This window comes from Plasmodium vivax, chromosome 13 (genome assembly GCF_000002415.2).
Source record: "Plasmodium vivax chromosome 13, whole genome shotgun sequence".
Taxonomy (NCBI): domain Eukaryota; phylum Apicomplexa; class Aconoidasida; order Haemosporida; family Plasmodiidae; genus Plasmodium; species Plasmodium vivax.
In genome coordinates, this window is record NC_009918.1 from 1310987 (window position 1) to 1328419 (window position 17433).

General features: G+C 45.0%; 2 protein-coding genes across 2 annotated transcripts; both read right to left on the reverse strand.

The window, feature by feature from the left end:
• Positions 1 to 644: 644 nt before the first annotated feature.
• On the reverse strand, positions 645 to 11671 carry PVX_085580 (hypothetical protein, conserved; the record flags this gene model as incomplete). Its single annotated transcript, XM_001616729.1, has 2 exons — positions 645 to 9248; positions 10268 to 11671. The coding sequence occupies 2 exons, from the start codon at positions 11669 to 11671 to the stop codon at positions 645 to 647; spliced, it is 10008 nt and encodes a 3335-aa protein (XP_001616779.1).
• Positions 11672 to 13144: 1473 nt separating this feature from the next.
• PVX_085585 (hypothetical protein, conserved) lies at positions 13145 to 16445 on the reverse strand (the record flags this gene model as incomplete). Its single annotated transcript, XM_001616730.1, has 4 exons — positions 13145 to 13188; positions 13299 to 13398; positions 13500 to 13520; positions 13587 to 16445. 4 exons carry the CDS (start codon positions 16443 to 16445, stop codon positions 13145 to 13147), a joined length of 3024 nt encoding a protein of 1007 aa, XP_001616780.1.
• Between the last annotated feature and the right edge of the window lie 988 nt (positions 16446 to 17433).

Genomic DNA, 17433 nt, shown 5'->3' on the forward strand with positions numbered 1-17433 from the left:
ACACAAAAAAAAAACTCCCTTTTGAATTTAAAACATTTGAACCGTAAAACGTGGCAGACGTGGCAAAAGGTCTTTAAAATAAAATCGTCCGCTAAAGTTCGCTCTTCAAGCGGGGTTCAAACTGCGCCTTTTTTTACGCGGCCACTTCGCCAAGAGGGTAAGGCGGTACCCGCCACCTCCGGGTAACAGAATAAGCAAAAAACAGATCAGATTTAACCACCGTTAGGTTGCTTACCCGTAGCTGCTTTCTCCATATTGCCTACATTATGCCACATGACCCCCTTTTTCGCGTCGGTAAGCGGGAGGCCACTCCCCAGCGGCAGCGCCGACTTTATTAAAAAATTTAAAAAAATTCCACGCAGGTTTTCAAAAAAGTTCTCACGAAGTGTGCAGTTCGAGAGTGAAACGAAAAAATTGTGCAAAATGGCCGTCCCTTCAAAGGGGGCTTAGGCAAAAAAGACAAAAAAAAAAAAAACAAAGCAGTTTCGTGCGGCCAATTCAAGCGCACCTTGTGCGTTCTGCCATGATCGCGGCATGGGCACTCACTTTGTTGATTCCCCATCGAACTCTATGCCAGTGGTTCGTGCCAAACGGAGGGGGAGTGCCCTCTTCACAACTGCAGCTCGCCTCCTCGTGGGACCTCCTCACCTGTGTGCACCTTTTTTTTTCTCTCGTTTCTTTTCAGTGCCTTCTGCTCCTTCGCCCTGCAAGCTGTGCTCTTTCCCCTTCTTGGTTTTACTGAGCCCCTTATCTTTGGCCTTTCCAGTGCGTTTGTTGTGAGCTCCCTTTTTGCCATCCCCCTGGTGAGTGTTACTGCTCTCCTGGGTTGCTTCCTCCCCCAGTGGTGCCTCCTCTGCGGATTGCACAAAGCTGACGCCGCCCTTTTTCCTGCCCCGCGGATCCTCCACCGGGCTGTCGCCCTCGTCAAACCCTTGTATGGTCACCTTTTTCCGCGCGCCCCTCCCGGAGGCGGCGTTCCCAATGTTAGGGTTGCTGCTAATGCTGGCAATTTCGGCGGGCACCAGTTCAATACCCAAGTGCAACTTCTTATAATTCGCTTTAGCCCTGCTTAAAAATTGATCAAAGTAGGGTGTTAACAATCTGTGGAATTCCAAATCGACAAGAGAGAGCAAAATGGTCTCCGTGTCCAAAACGACGTTGGCAGTTCGTTTGATATTTTTTATTAAGGCCATTTCTCCAAAGTAATCTGCCCTCCGAAGGGTGGCCAGAATAAGTCTGTTTTTATTAATTTCTGAGTTTTTTTCAACTGTTGCGAGACCTTTACATAGGATGTAAAACTTATCATCATGTGTGTTTTCCTTTATGATGGTATGGTTAGGTTGGTGATGCTCCACCTTCATGGCGTAGGAAATATTGTGGAGGGTTTCCTCTGGGAGGTATCTCAGAATGGGTACATTTTTGAGTAAGGCAAAAATGTGAGAGCAGTTTTGTTTTCTTTCTTCTAGCATATCTTTTAAGTGATCATTATAGGATGCTCTGTCTAAAATCCAAACGATAGCATTTTCAGAGGATATTTTTACTTGATAATCTGCCGGTGTCCCTTGAATAGCTTCATAGCAGCCGTACAACTCATCATTTTGAATCTCCCTAATGACCGTTTCAATTCCAAAAATGTTGTGGCTAATAATGTTGGCAGTCCCTTGGTAGAGAAATAAAATAGGCGCATCATCATCCCCTTGGTTGGTTAGTACATCTCCCATGTTCATGACCTTCCGATTCATTAAAGTTGCAAAGAATTTTCTCTGGTCCAAAGTTAAGTACTTAAAATGGGGATCTAACTCCAACAGATTTACCACCTGTTGGCATTCATTAGAACAGGACTTGTGGTGACCCTTGTTGATGATTATTGGCTCTTCATAAATTATTTTAAAATTCGTTTCCACGACTTGGGTACTCATTTTTGTGAGGTCTTCTTCATTGCCTTGGAAAAAGTGAACCACCTGATTTAGCAGGGACTTTTTCTCGTTGTAGGCCACGTAGGCCTGTTCCACGAAAAGCTCTCCATTCAGAATGGTAAGTAAAACTTCTAGTGGAATCTGCTCCTCATTCGTTGGGTTAATTTCCTCCCAGATGGTTTTTACATTCGTCTCGTTCAACCCTACGGTATCACAAACCAGTTCGAAGCTGGCAAAGCTGCAAAGAGAATCCTCTTGTGTGTTGAACTCAGTAACTATCTTCTTAAACGCGGTGAGACTGCTTCCGTACACTTCGCAGAGGAGTAAATTCAGCGCGTACATGTCGACGTCTTTCTCTCTGTATACACTTTTGTAAAAGTGTGTTAATGTTAAGATGCCCTTCCCATCACAGAGGTACTTGAACAAACTTTCCAAATTGTCTTTTCCTTCGAATAGCTCTTCCAGATTTTGGGAAACGATAAAATTTGAGAAGTCGTTGTATTTTATGTACCCAGTGTTGAACTTGTCTATGCATTCGTAAAAATGAAAAATGGAATTATACTCTGAGGAGATAACCCCCAGGAGCTTCTTCACCATTTTGCCTACCTTCAGCTCAGACGAGTTCGACGGACTGATCTTTTTTTTTAAAATGCTGGACGATTTCTGTTGCATGGAAGGTGGTTGCATATCTTTTGAATCGTTTTGATTTTCCTCCCTCTTTGATTCGTTTATGGCTACCATTTTGGCTTCCTCCGGGGGGGGGGCCCCCTCTCCTTGGTCATCCCCCATATTGCCACTAAGTTGAGCGGCGTTTAGGTTTTCCTTTGCGCTCTTTCCTGGGAGGAGCACTCCCTTTTTCTTCATGAGGGCCTTGATTTTTCTCTCCTCCTTCCGCTTTATCCGCTCGAACACCTTGAGCTCGTTCAGCTTAATTTCTTGTATTTTCTGCCTCTTCTCCTCCTTAATTTTGCTAATCGTGTCTTCGTGTTCGCTTTGCGCAGGGGGGTGGTCATCCGCGTTTCCGTCATCTTCGCCGCGCTCGTCGTGCTCGTCTTCTTCGTTGCGACCGCTTGGCCTCTTCCTCCGCTCCCTCTTCAGCTTCGCCTTTATCTCCCTCTCGAAGCTGAACCTCTCGTTGCTATCGTCCGAAATGCTGCTGACGGAGCTCCCCAGTTCGGGGATCTTCATCGACACGGAGTGCATGCCCTCGTTAAACTCACCATTGCCATACATGCACTTGAGCCACGGCGGCAGGCTGTAATTTTTCGTGTACCTCACATCAGCTTCTTGTAGGAGTTCATTGAATATTACCCCAAAGTGGTCAATGAAGGATGCCTTGTCAATGGCTAGTAGGAAGCAATTCGTGTGAGCCTCACAGGTGGCAGTCCTCAGCTGATTATTTATGATGGATAGCTCTCCAAAGTAGTCATACTTGTACAGGTACACCGATTTGGTTCTTCCCCCTCTACGTGAGGATTCTTCCCCTTGGTGGTTATCCTCACTATGTAGATTGTTCATATGATGAGGGACATTTACCACCTCTTTGTTGTCCACCTTAACAGAAACGATTCCCTTTTTGATTACGTAAAAGTGGTCAGGGGTATCGTTGTGCCTTATTATGGTTGCTCCTTTTCTGAAAAATTTAAAATTGAAATGTTTGGCACCATTGTACAGCTGGTCGTCATTTAAATTCTGAAGCACACTTACCTTCTTTAGAATGCTTATAACTTTTATTACAAATTCGTTGTCCCTCTTCACCATCGCGTGGTTGTTTATACTCTCTGTTAGCTCATCTGTGTGGTTAATATCATTTGATTGGTTAAGCGTGTCTATAAAGGGGGCGAGGAACTGCTCATAGGAGGACGCCTCTAACGTGTACAGTTCTGTGTCTTGGAAGGCCACCGCAATGAAGGAGGATTTTATCCTACTCAAAATTAGCTGATGGCCAAAATACTGATTCTTCCGAACTCTGGAAATTTCCTCATACACATTTTTGTACTGATTAAATTGCTGTACGGATATTTCTCCCTCTTTAACGAAGTAAAATTTGTCGAAGGAATCTCCTTCCAATATGATGTGCTTTCCCTTGGGGCATTTTTCCCACTTGAGATGCTTAAGGAACGTTTCTTTATCCTTCATTTTGTGTAGAACCCTTTTCAGTACCTTAACTTTCATCAAGTGGGACTCCATTTCTTCCACAAAGTACTTCTGTTCTGTGTTGAATATTTTCAGCAGGATTTTATCCAAGTCGCTGTAGAATGAGCTTATATTGCTTTGGTTGATGTATTCCACGTCCACCGTGATGTTGTCTCCTGAGAGGGTTACTGAGGAGAAGTCTCTATTGAGGCTGCTAACTGAGGAGAGCTGGTTTGTGTCTTTTCTCGAACTGGACCGTTGGACCTCAAGTAGCAGTTCGTCTCCATCGGGGGGGAACTCCTGCAGGGCGTTTGCTCCTCTGGGGCGATTCCCTGCATGGTTATCCTGAAGCGCCTCCCCTCCCGCTGCCATACCCGCTGCGATGTCCCCACTTGAGTAATTCTTAACGATGTGCTGAATGCCCTCCGTGTAATTGGCCCGGAAGTATTCCACGAATTCCTTCACAATTTGCTTATTCAACAGGGAGAGGAAGTACTCCCTGGAAATGCAGTAGCAGTGAGCTTCATCCGACTCGACCACCGCGTCGCACGTTCTTAGCGTGTTAAATATGAGAGCCACCTCCCCAAAAAACGAGCACCCCGAAATGACCCTCACCGGGGTGCTCATCACACTGTTACAGTAGAAGTGTATTTCCCCCTCTTTCAGTATGTAAAAATGGGTGGGATCGTCATGCTGTCTTATGATAACTTTTTTTTTTTCATATTTACACTTTTGAACATTCATGGAAAGGCTATTTTTCAAGGCGTCTGGGAAATTTCTAAAGATGGGTACGTCATCGATAATGCTCATGAACTCTTCCGAAATGTTTCTTTTTTGTTCCACTAGCTTTACAAAGTCGCTCGTGTACAGCTCCTTATTTACCTCAATCACGGCGACATTTGTGTGTGCTGTGTAGGCGCGCACGTTGGCCCTGTCGATCACGTTGATGCTGTTTATGAAGGAGTTGGGCTCCGTGGTGTGCCTTAAAATTCCGTTCAAAAGGATAACGATGGAGTTGTTCTGGTAGGCACTTCCCGGCGTTGCCCCGCTTGCGCTATCCTCTTTCACTTCCCCTTCGTGTGCTCCTCCACCCCCTAGGGACACAAAATCGTGGCCCTTTTTAAAACACTTCTTTTTTAACTTTTGTATGAAATTTTTTTTCTCATTTTTGTCCAAAAAGTTAAACGGGATGACGTGATTCAGCACCTGCGCGAGGACCTCTATTTCGTCTACCGTGAGCGACTGAGTTGAGTCCTTTTCACTTAGGCTGTTTAGTAGGCGAGAGCAGATGGTTCCCCCCAGCCTGTTTTGGTAGCTGCACGTGGAGTCCGCTTCCTTCTCCTCCTTGGTGTTTATTAGTTTGCTTTTAATTTTTTTTATGCCTTCCTCCGTCTCGTGGCTCGATGTGGTTATTTTCCCGTTTAAGAACCCGCAGAATATTTTGTAGTCCAGCCGGTCGTACTCCAGAAAGGGGGCGAAGCTCCTCCACAGGGCCAGGCAGTGGTTCACGTGTATCCCTATGTTGTACATCAGGCACATGAAGGTTTTCTTGCTGATTGGGGGGACTGAGCCCGCCTGGTCCAGCGAGTCCGGTTCGGCGTCCATACGCACTCTTCCCCCCTTCGCTGCCTTTCCCACTTCTGCGGCGTTCCCCTGTTTCCCCTGCCTCGCCGCCCGCTCGTGGAAGCAAACCCGGTCGCAGTGCCTATACCTGTACCTGTTCCGCGTGAACAGCTGGAAGGAGTCCAGCTGCAGGTCCACGTCCAGGTCCGGCGCCTCCTCCTGATCGCTCTGGGAGCTGCTCGTGTCGTCTCCATCCCTCTCGCTGTTGCAAGTCTCGTGGTTGATTAGGAGCCCCCTTTTCACTGATCCGTAAATCTCCACAATCCTCCGTTTTATTTTGGAAAAGGGGCACTCGGAACCCTCGAAGTAGAAGTAAAGGTCCTTCAGCTCGATGGCAAAATTGAAATCGTCCAGGGAGAAATACTCCTTGTAGAGGGACAAATTGTAATTAACATAATTGTACCCATCGTCCGGGGTTAATCTGTTTTCTCGAGTTTGGCCAACAAGTGGGTTTACACCAACGGGGGGGGGTGCCCTGGGTGGCTCTTTCTCGTCATGGAAACTTTGCCCAGTTGGGGCCATCTTCTGCGGATCATTTTGAGGGTCATTTTGAGGGTCATTTTCTTCCCCCCAAAATTGCAACGTCTGCAACACCTTGTTCTTATTCGTGTAGTACACATAAAAGAGGATGGAGTAGTACAGGCTCGTTACATCCTCCTGGGAGTAGCAGTGCGTCCCCATTTTCTCATTTTCGGAAAAGAAATAAAGAAACTCGTTCAGACTTACATACAACTTATTCTTCTTCTCCACAGATTTGAAAAAATTACTCAAGTTATGGAAAGACTCACTGATATGAATATAAATTAAATTTTTTTTCTGCATGGAAATGAAGTTACACCTGTGTAACTGCTCTTTCATGTTTTGTTCCACCTCCAGGTAGCGAAAAATGTGCTTCAAATAAATGTACCTCTTCCCTTTGTAGTTCCTATCCATGAGGTTAAAATGGTAGGTGCATGTGTCTTTGGAAATCCCCACAATGTCGCAGAAGTTAACAAAAGAAACGTCGAAAATTTTATCAAAGTTGTTTAAGTCTTCATCGTGGAAAAGGTTGATTAGGTTTATAACCCCACCTTCTAGCAGACGGCCTTTAAAACTTTCGTAGTTTTCTTTATTCAAAAAGAGGATCTTATGGTACAGTGTTTTTAGGGAGGAGCTATTACTATTGTTGCATATGTACTCGTTAATGTGTTTCAATTCCACCTCGCTTAGGTATTCTTTGGTGTGTTTTGTACCTCCTTTTCTCTCTTCCCCATTGGCCGCACACTTCTCCCCTTGGGAGTAATTCTCTAAAAGATACTCTAATATATCCCCCGCCCCTACCTTCGCGTTGAAAACTTTATTTTTGTAATCCCTCACTAGGTTAATCTTGCTATGCACTATAAGGTTCATGAAGAAGGTGTACACGTTTTTATCCCGCAGATGAAGCATTTGCCTGAACGCCTCTATTTTTACATTCGCATATTTGTTGTTGTCGAAGAGGTCTTGTTCGGAGTATTCGCTCCCCGATTCGAGGAAGTTCTCGTTGTGGACGCGTTTAGGGGGGGGCTTCTCCCTCTTGCCGGTTGCGCGGTTACTGTGTGTGGTTTCGCCCTCTTGGGGGGGTTCATTTGGATGGCTATCTTTGGGGGGTTCACCCGGGTCAACATTTTTGAGGGGTCCACCCTGATCAACATATTCGGGGAGCCCATCTCGGCCGCAGTCTTCATTAGGCTCCTCCTGAATGTCATCTCGTAGCTCCTCATTGCTACCTTTCCCCCGTCCACTTTCGCCATCTCCCATCTGGGCATCCCCCTCCGGCTGTATCAATTCTGACGCGCCCGCACCCCTCATGGTGTTTATCCTCTTAATTTCGTCTAGGGCGACCGATCCGCCGAGGATAGTCTTGCCCCTAACGCTTCGCCGTAATGGAACCTCCGCCGCGTCCGCCGCGGCACCTAAGTGGATTTCGCGTCCACCCCGATTGGTGTCCTCCGGTTCACTTGACAAGTTAAAAAATTGCTCCTCTTTCCTGTCTTCCGCATTAAGTAAGCTGGCAGCACCCGATTCGGCGTGGCCTAGACTAACTGCTTCACGATCACTTGCTCCTCCTTCACTCTGGTTAGCTTCCCCTTCGGTGGGTTCTACACCCAATGAATTACTCAACTGGATGGGCTCTACGCTGCCTTGGCTGCTACCCTTTTTACACAAATTCGATGCTCTTCTCTCCTTTTGAGGAGACTCCCCATTAAGGCTATTTCTTCCCGTTTCATCCTTCGAATGGGCCGGGGATAACAATCCTTTCGCCCCTTTACTGGTCATATTTTTCTCTATTTTCTTTTTGTTTATATTTTTAATAGTATTTATTAACACCTCTAGGGAGGAGTCATGTCTCCTGGGGTGCTCTGCTCGCATGTAGAATTTTTCTGACAGTTCGTCATTTTTTTTAAAATTTCCTTTCTTCGTTTTTTCCCCTTGGCTGTTATCACTCGGTTCGATTTCGAGCTCGCGTTGGTTTGGGATCTCTTCGTCGGCTTGATCCTTAGTGGCGGGTGGGTCTGCGTCCACTTGGAGCGCCCGCTCAGCTTGCATTTTGCGCGCTCGTTCCTCCTCCCTTTGTTTCTCTCTCTCCATTTTCCTCTGCCTTTTTTTCTCCATTTTCTTCTGCTTCATCTTCTCCATTTCTGCTTTTATTTTCCTCTGCTTCTCCTCCATTTTCCGCTGCTTCTCCTGCTCTGCTTTTATTTCCCTCTGCTTCTCCTTTTCCATTTCCCGCTGTCTTTCCCGCTGCTTCTGCTTCTCCTTGTCCATTTCTCGCTGTCTTTCCCGCTGCTTCCCCCCTGCGGCTTCGGCCCGCTTCTCACCGGGGTGATCACTCCTCAGGGTGCTCTCCTCAGAATGGTGACTGCCCCGCCTTGCACGGTCCTCTAATGTAACGTCATGATACTGAGTGCTGTCCTCCTCCACATAAGCACTTCCCCTTTTTTCCTCGGCCTCATCTTTATGGGATTTTTTCCCCTTCTGGCATGATATAGTGACTCTCCTTTCAGCATCGCCAGGATTCCCTACATTACTCCTCTGTGCAGTGGCACCATTTTGGAAATTCAAAATGTGCTTATTAAAAAAATTAATAAATTTCTCTTTGCTTATCTGTTTTTTGCATGCACTTTTATTTTGTAAGAAATACTCGTAGATGTGTTTGTATTTTACAAACTGGTAGATGATTTTCCGCTTGATGTAGCGATTGAATTGGTCAATATTTTCGCCCCCATAGAGGGGGGAATCCCTATGGGGGCCATTCCTCGGATTATCACCTGTGTGCAGTTTTTTTTCCTGCCTTCTTAGCCATTCGCGTAGTGCCTCCTTATGTTCCACACGACTTAAATACAAGTCATTCTTCAATTTGATGTCCTCTTTTTTTTTTTGGCTAGCCAGTTGACGCCCTCCCGATTGTAACATTCCATCCAGTTCCTTCTTCCTCATGCTTATTAATTTTTTTATTCTAAAGTAGTACACTTCATTTTGCATGTCATCTTCGAGCTCTTCCTGACCGGCATCGTGTTCGTCTTGTCTGCAGATCTGTTCATATTTCCTCTTCTAATTAGAAAAACAAGGGGGACAAATTGGTATTAAATAGCGTTAACGTTTTAAAATTTGAGGTGGGAAAAAAACTCCCTCGTAATATCAAGAATAGAAAAATGGCATTTCACGGGGAGCGTTAATGCTTCCCCAATGCGTATCTGCGTGGACAAGTGCAACTGGCCATCTACGCACACACACTGGAATGTGCGCCCAAATGGTGGCGCTTCAAAGGGGGGTAGGGCACAGTTGCAAGCCCTACATCTCCCCTAAAGGAGCCGAAAAAAAAAAGGCACAATAAAAAATATGAAATATGCAACATGTATGCTATGCATAAGTACGCGCATGCAGGGTATTCCTCATCAAAAGGCATTTTATGGAAACACTCCTCCCTCAGTCGAGCCATGCGCGCGGGCTATTCGCTCCTCAACAGAAGAGCCGACTTGTGCATGTATATATTTGTCTCCATCCGGAAGAACACACAAAAAAAGGACACTTTAATCTTCATAAGTAACTATGCAACATTTTAACACACGCAAAAAAAGGGAGCCTTTTTTTTTTTTTACAGAATTGACCACGTTGATTTGAAAAATTAAGACAAATGGCACTCCCAATATTGCTAAATCAGCATCATATTTTGTGTGAAAAAAAAAGGGTCTCAAAAAAAAACGCAAATGTGTACCCCTTTTGGTGAATACCAACTGTGGGGGGGGGAGGTTATCTCACGTGTGTGTGAGAATGGCAGGATTACATGCGTACATGTGGAAGTGTCAAAATGGCCCCACTTGCAAAAAAAAAGGAAGTAACGGTGTAACACATGTGAGGACATTTGGGCACCATTTGGAGGAAGGGGGTGGAAAAAAAACGAATAGTCCAAGCGCTTTCTTATGTAAATAACGTAAAGGTGCAACGATTTAAGGAGGATTCACCAAGCGGTAAAGCAATGATGATAGCAGTTGCTTTACCGCTTAGCCCCCTTTCGCTAATGCATGGTGCACACACCATGCAGCTGGCAACGTTCACACATGCGGGCCTACCTCGAAGAAAGCGGCGTCCCGGCCCAGCTCCCTAATCCGGTTCCACGTGTGGGTTAACAACTGCTCGTTATGGTCAATTTTGGAGCTATTCATTTTAAACATGCGGTAAAAATTTGGTGTGCTCACGTCCGACAGGTAGTTGTCACATTTTGGGTGTTCCTTCCTTGAGGCCTCTTTTTCTTCCTCATTAATTAAATCATGGTAGAACACGTTCCCAGGGGGTGAACTCCCCTTTTCACAAAAATGGCGAATCGAATCGGCGCATCGATTCAAATTATGGTAGTTCACATTTGTCTCTCCATTCAATCTGAAGAGTTCATTTAGGTCATCCTTTAACTTCTCTCTCATGTGATACATATACGTTTTGTAAATATGCGATTTTTTTTTTTCACTTGATAACTGCTGTTTCAGGTCCTCATTTGTGCTTTCCAAGCAGCGCAAATTCTGGTACATCATTTTTAGGCTATTATTTTGGTACAGCTTGAGGTTATCCCTTACCGAGGGGTCAAAATTGAAGCAATTCGAATCGTCGAAAAAATTAAACTTTTCTACTAAAAAGGGATCATTCAAAATGAAGGTTTCTATTTGTATAATTTTTTCTTTTAAAAAATCGTTCTGTTTTTTTAGTTCTTTTTTTTCTACCTCCATCATGTCCATCTTCCTTTGGAACAAAAGCGGCTGGTCATATTTCAAATTGCTGTTAAGGGTGGCTAGGATGTCTTCCAGAATTTTTGCACACTTGAGGATTCTACTTACTCTTTCTTCAAACATTATGTAGTTTATTTCAGCTCGTTGGGTTTTCCCGTCCTTTTCATTTCTTCTTCCCACCATGTTTCGCCCCCCCTCTTGATGTGGCAACATCTGGTTGGGGCTTTCCCTCAGGAACCCATTTTCTACTTTCACTTTTCTGTTTCCCCCATTTGTGTGTGGCTCATGTGTGTCCCTGTTTAGCAGCGTATTGTTCAGTTGGGCGTTGTTTACTTGCAGCGAGGCGTTTTGCCGCAGCATTTGTTCGTATTTGTGTTTGATAAACTCGTTTTCGTCACTCAGCTTGTGGATTTCGCTCATGCAGTTGGTATGCGTTCCGTGTGCTCCGTGCCTCCCATTTGTGCTGTCCACCCTGTGAGTCCCTTCTCCATTTTTGTAAAAACCGAGCGCACCCCTTTCGCTGCACCTTTTAACTAGCTGCTCATTCTTTTTCCGCAAAAAGTAATTTTCCTGCTTGATGAAATTGTTTATGTTGGCTAGTCGCACGAGATACTTTTTTAACGAGCTGTGTATCAGCGAGACGTCCTTTATGTTTCTTTGTCCCCCCGCCGGGTCGACCTTGCAGTTGTTTCTGTCCAGGCATTCCTTCAGGTGGCCGTGGATGTTTTCTATGGCTCTCGATTCTGGGTCATCCATGTTTGTTTGCCTCCAGTTGAGTTGTACAATACGATAAGCTACGTTGTGCTGTGCGAGTTCGTTTCCGGTTTGGAAAACGTTTCGGTTAGCTCGTTAATCCTTGTTCTGCCAACCGTGGCTACTCCGCTACGCGCACTTGCTTCGCCTCGCTTCGTTCATCTTAAGGCCCTTTCTCTGTAGAGTAGAGTACAGTAGAGTAGATCGGTCTTCTCTGTTCACCTAAAATGCGCACGATTTTTTTTTCTTTTTTTTTTTTCCCTTTTCCGCGCACTTTGCTTACATTTCGAATGATTTCCCCCCTTGGCGCATTTTTTTAAAAATTACTTGTAGAACAATTTTGCGGGAAAAAAATAAAATGTGTGAAATTGCACTTTTGGGAAAACTGCGCAAGTCAGCATAAATTCTGCCGCACAGGTGAAACATTAAAATTTTTTAAAAAGCAGACTGAGTGAGCATCGTCAGCAATGTGTTAACAAATTTATTGGTACATTTGACGTGTTCACGGCGTTTATATTATAGCATTTACACTGCTCAGATGTTTATAATGCGTAAAAGAAAAAAAAAAAATGGGCCAAATTAAACCACAATGAAATAATGTACGTACAATTTTTGACAGTGTACGTGTTCGCTTCGGGTGAATAAAAAAAAGGTTGTCCATTCGTCCGTTTAATTTTCCCCTTCCTGTCATTGTGCATGTCTATAAAAAAAAAAGGGTTGACTCTGGGGAGGGGCGAACCCCCGCGTTAAATGGTTGGCGGCAAAGGTTAGCGGCAAATGGTTCGCTACAAATGGTGACGCGAAGCGGCCAAGCGAATGCGTCAATGCCCACGTGCTTCACTGCCAAAGCGGAAGTAACTCCCCCCCCTTGACTTCCCACTATAACCCTCAAAAAATGCACGATTTATTTGCGTTCTGCCAAATACACTACTTCGCGTAAGGTAGATAACCCCTTTCCCAGGTGAACGGGTTGCCCAAACTGCAAAGGCCAGCTTGCCACTGAGGAATGAATTCTGTGAAGCCCTATTCATTCGCAAAAGCGCCTGGGCAAACCGCTAAAAGGGTCACTTTATGAATCAATTTGGACAAAAAAAAAAAATATTAGTCATGATGCGGTTGGCAAAGGAAGTTCAAAATGGGGGGAAACTACGTCATGTGACAAATTGATATAATTTACGTTAATGTGATGTTACCCGTAGGGTGGGGAAAAAAAAAAAAAAAAAAAAAAACAATTGATGCTAAAGTGGGATCCCAAAAGGGACAGACAAATTTACGAAAAAATAATCAACTGTATGTTGGGGAATTTAAACGAGGTTACCTCTTCGCAACAGCATCGTTGTCTTTTCTCTTATTACTTTTTCCACACTCATTAATCACCTGCATGTTAAGCAAACCAATTAAAATTGCACATCTTTTCCAATGGATTAGGGACGCACCAGGGGGACTCCAAAATTGTGAGCACAGAATAAAAGGGCGTCAAAAAAGGACCAGGCCCGAATCGTCCGTGTCGTAGTTCAATTCTGTGAAGGGGAATTGGAAGGAGGGGTTATATGAAAAGGAGGCCGCTATGTGTACACATGTGCCTCGATTCACCAAGTGAACCCTTCTAGCAGGCTGTCTTAAAAATTACCACTCCTGAAGGTGTACTGTGGCTCCTCATCGTATACTTCAAATATGCTTGGATCGATAAGTTTCAAATTTTGGGTTAAATTCAAGTAGTCCTCCTTGCACTGCGCTCAAAAAGGGGAAAAAAAAAAAAAAAAAAAAATTATGTAGTATATGTCCTGCTTAATAACTCCCGTGGGGGGCTGGTAGAGAAAGCCTCTTTCACTTTCATTTCTCTTTCGTTTCTCTTTCGTTTCTCTCCCGCGCGTAATCAGACGGGTATCCTCCTGGGTATAATTCATTGCAACATTACGTCCACGACGAATATCATCGACAAGGACGAGTTCAAATACTCCCAGGGCAGAAACTTTATCTTCTGCGTGAAAAACTCGCTGTCGTAATTTTCATTTAAGTCTGTGAAGGCCCTTTGGCACTTCATATGAGGGTCCAGGTAAAACAGGCCGTTCTCATTAGCCGCATAAAAGTAGTGAGCGCTGGTATGCGCATTGCCACTGCTTATGCATTGGAACTGTTTTAGGCCAAAGCAAGACAGTACGGACTGTTTATATTTCCCTATGTTAAAAGAATCAATCCCTAATTTTAGGCACACCCATATAATGACTAATATTTTCTTCTTAATTTGAAAAAATTTTAACACTTGATTGTTGTACATTACACCCGTGTCAAAGGCGACTGAGAAAAATGCATGTCTGTTTTTGCGCTTCACAAAAAAGTATTCCTTTTTGTTGGTCACTCTACCCGAAGGGGAGTTGTCTCTCCCCCGGAAAGGCTCACTTTTGCAGAGGAAGTGATCACCCCTTGTTAAGCAGCTTCCACAATTTATCGGAATTTTATTTTTTCTTTTTTTCACAAAGCGGACCTTCTTTCTGTTAATGAGGTTGGATATGACAAGTGCGCTGCTGGTGGGCCCAAGCCACTCATGCACAAAATGCTGCATGTTTTTTTGGCTAACTTTTTTGTACTTCATGGTTTCGTAGATAATGTTCTGAATGGAGTACTTGGCGCTTTCCATGTCTCTGAACTGCAGCAGCACGGAGTACGCCAGCGAGTTGTTCACGTTCACGTGCTGGACGGCACTCATGCGTGGCGGTTGCGAAGTGGCGGCCTGCACGTGCTGAGCAGCGTCATCCGTTACTTCATCCGCACTGTCGGTGCTCAGAAACATTTCGTAGTTCTTAAAATAGCGATATACGTTTTGCTCCCTTGGGGGGGCAATATCCCTTCCTACAGAGCCACATAGAGAGGTACACACCCCTGCCGTTGTTGCCTCCCCGTCGTTAACACCTTCCACCGTTTTGCTTTCACAAAATTGGGACTTCTCCGTAGGGGGGAAATTACTTGACGTGCTCATCGTGGAGTTGTTATCACAGCAGTAGGGTGCGTCTGATTTTCCGTCCGTTAAAAAATAATCGGCCTCTTTCACCTGCCCATCGCACCCATTTCGTGTAGCCACCTTTTCAACGGGGTAGCTTACGTTAGGGGCATTTACATTTCCCTCACCTTTGCTAATGGGCCCCTCTGCTCCCCCCACCTGCTGCTCATTGGACGACTTTTTGAGGTAATTTCTATAAAATGCGTAATCGCTCATATTGTGAAAGAAGGCATATTTTTTGGAAACTTTGTACTTGATTAGTATATTCGCTAGCACCATTTGGACGACCCTTATCATGCACCCCCACCCCGTGTCGCTCATGTATATAGATATTGTGTCGTCTCCTTTGCTATATCTGTCTCTTTTCCTCTTTGCAAATTTGGCATGTCTGTTTTTGCTAACTTGGGTGTGCAGAAGGGGGATGCTCTCCCCCTCTAAATGGAAAATTTTCAATTTTTTGCCTTCCCCCTTTGCATCCATTTTGTTGCTAACCCTATGTCGCCGCACAGCCGTTTCGTTCTTTGCTACCATTTTGGATTCCTCATCGGGTGAGCCATTTGGCAAATGTTTATACGTCATGGGGTGTTTCCCCTCCGGCTGCCTCACCACAAGGAGGGTGTCATTCATGGTGGGAATTCCCCTGTCGCTGTGGTCATCCGCTTCTTCATCACAGTTGAGGGAGTCCCCACTGACCCTCCCCCCATTTGTCCTATTAACATCGGAATTACTTCCAGAGTTTTCTACGTACAAAACAGTTCTGTTGCTATCGTTTGTACTCTCCAAAGAGGTGTTGTCCCTACTATTTTCGTCCTCCGAAACGGTTGCACATAAGTCGTTTTTCTCACCAAATGGATTGCCATTCGTGTACTTGTAATTGTCTCTCTTGAAATGGGACCCACGAATCGATTTGGAAGCACTGTCAAAATTCATGTAGAAATATTCCATTCCGTCAAAGCATATTTTTTTTAGAAAGTGTTCTGGGAGGTCTGTGAAATTGATGACTCTTTCTTTGTAGTACTTTCTCTTTCTCTTCCTCCTCTTCCTCCTGTTGGTCTTTTTTTTCTTTCCCCTTTGGTCTTGTCCTCCTTTTTCGCGATCCTTCGTTCGCTCTGCCGCTTCGCTCACGTTGTTGGAGTGTGCCCCTCCGCTGTTCGTGCTGCTCGTGAGCGCTCCGTTGTTGCGGTGCGAAGGGGCCATCTCCGCGCTGCTGCGGCTGGACGAGCTTCCGCCGCAGAAACTCCCACTGGAGAAGCTCCCCCCGGAGAAGCAATTCCTATCGCTAACCTTTAAGCGGAAATTCGACCTGTACGTGAAGAGCACCTTCGATTTGCACAGAATTAAAAAAAGCTTAAACGACTCCTCATCTTTAAGGTTAAAACGTTTGCCGCACATGTAGGCCGTGTTCGATAAGTTCCGCAGGTTCAGAGGTAGGTAGTTAAAAATGGAGACCGTGACGAGCATCTTAAAATATCTCCTAAGGGACAAATTATACTTGATGTTCTTAAAGTAGTTTACAAGTTTATATTTGGACGCGCTCTGGTGGGCATGAGCCGCTTCTGCGTCCTTCTTTTTCGCGCTAGCTGCGTTACTTTTGCATTTTCTCTGAGTTTTTCTCTTCTTTAAAAGGGTACTTGCTTCGTCGCTGTTGCTGTTGGCGCCTCCCTCATTTAGGGGCACTTCGCTGGGACTGCCATGTCTACCGTGACTGCCGCGCCTTCGGGGGGAATTTTCGGGAATGCCATTTTCGCCCCGTTGCGGTGAACTTCCCTTTCTTTCCATTTTATCGTAACGTGTGGCAGCATGCAGGTTGGAAAAATGCAGAACGGAAAGAACTGCATAGTGTTACCCGTGTTGCGCAGGCGCCTTCACCACTTCGCCTCTTCACCGCTCAGCCATTTCGCCCCTTTGCACACACACGCAGGAAAGAGGGCAGACGCTGGGCTGGGGCATCCCAAAAGGGACGAGAACGGGGGAGAAACGAGAAAAGTGTTCCTAAAAATGACGAGCAAAGGGGGAAAGGAGAAAACGCGTTGCTAAATATCATCATTTTATGGCACCCCTCCGATGGAGGAAACAGAGTAGACAGTTAAACTGCATAACCGAACAGCTGTGCAATTTCGCGCGGCCACATTTACAAATGTGTAGCTACATTTCCTTCGGCTCATTTAGGCGACGCAGAGATCGCTCCTTATGGCAGTATTCCCCTTGTCATATTTCACGCTTGCGCAAAAACTTGTGCATACTGCAGAGTTTTCCCTCCCCTTTCGCAAATTATCAAAACGCACTCTTCCCATTGGCGATCGCGCAGGTGATGCATTACGCGAGAATGAAAAGCGCACATATTTTTTTACATAGATTTATATGAAAATTAAAATCGACTCAGCTGGAAGTATATTTCCCCTTTGTATAACCCCAAGGGAGATGAAACATTTTGGCAGTTTTTTTTTTTTTTTTTTATTTATGTTTTTGGGAAACCGCTTAAATGGAAGACATTACGATTTGGAATTCCTACGAGGGGAAGGTGAACATACATTTCCCGAGCCATAATAAAGGCAAACAATCACATTTTGTGCATATGCAATGGGTATTATCGAAAATGTACGCTACTGCATTCTGCGCAATAGAGCATTGGCGAAGCATAATTTTGTCGCGCTCCTTTTTTGATGCTCGCTTGGGGGAAAAATATTGTCTATACATCTTTGTCAGCCCTTCACATTAAGCAGCTGTGTGTTGGCATACACACAACATTCGTTGGGAATACCTACGT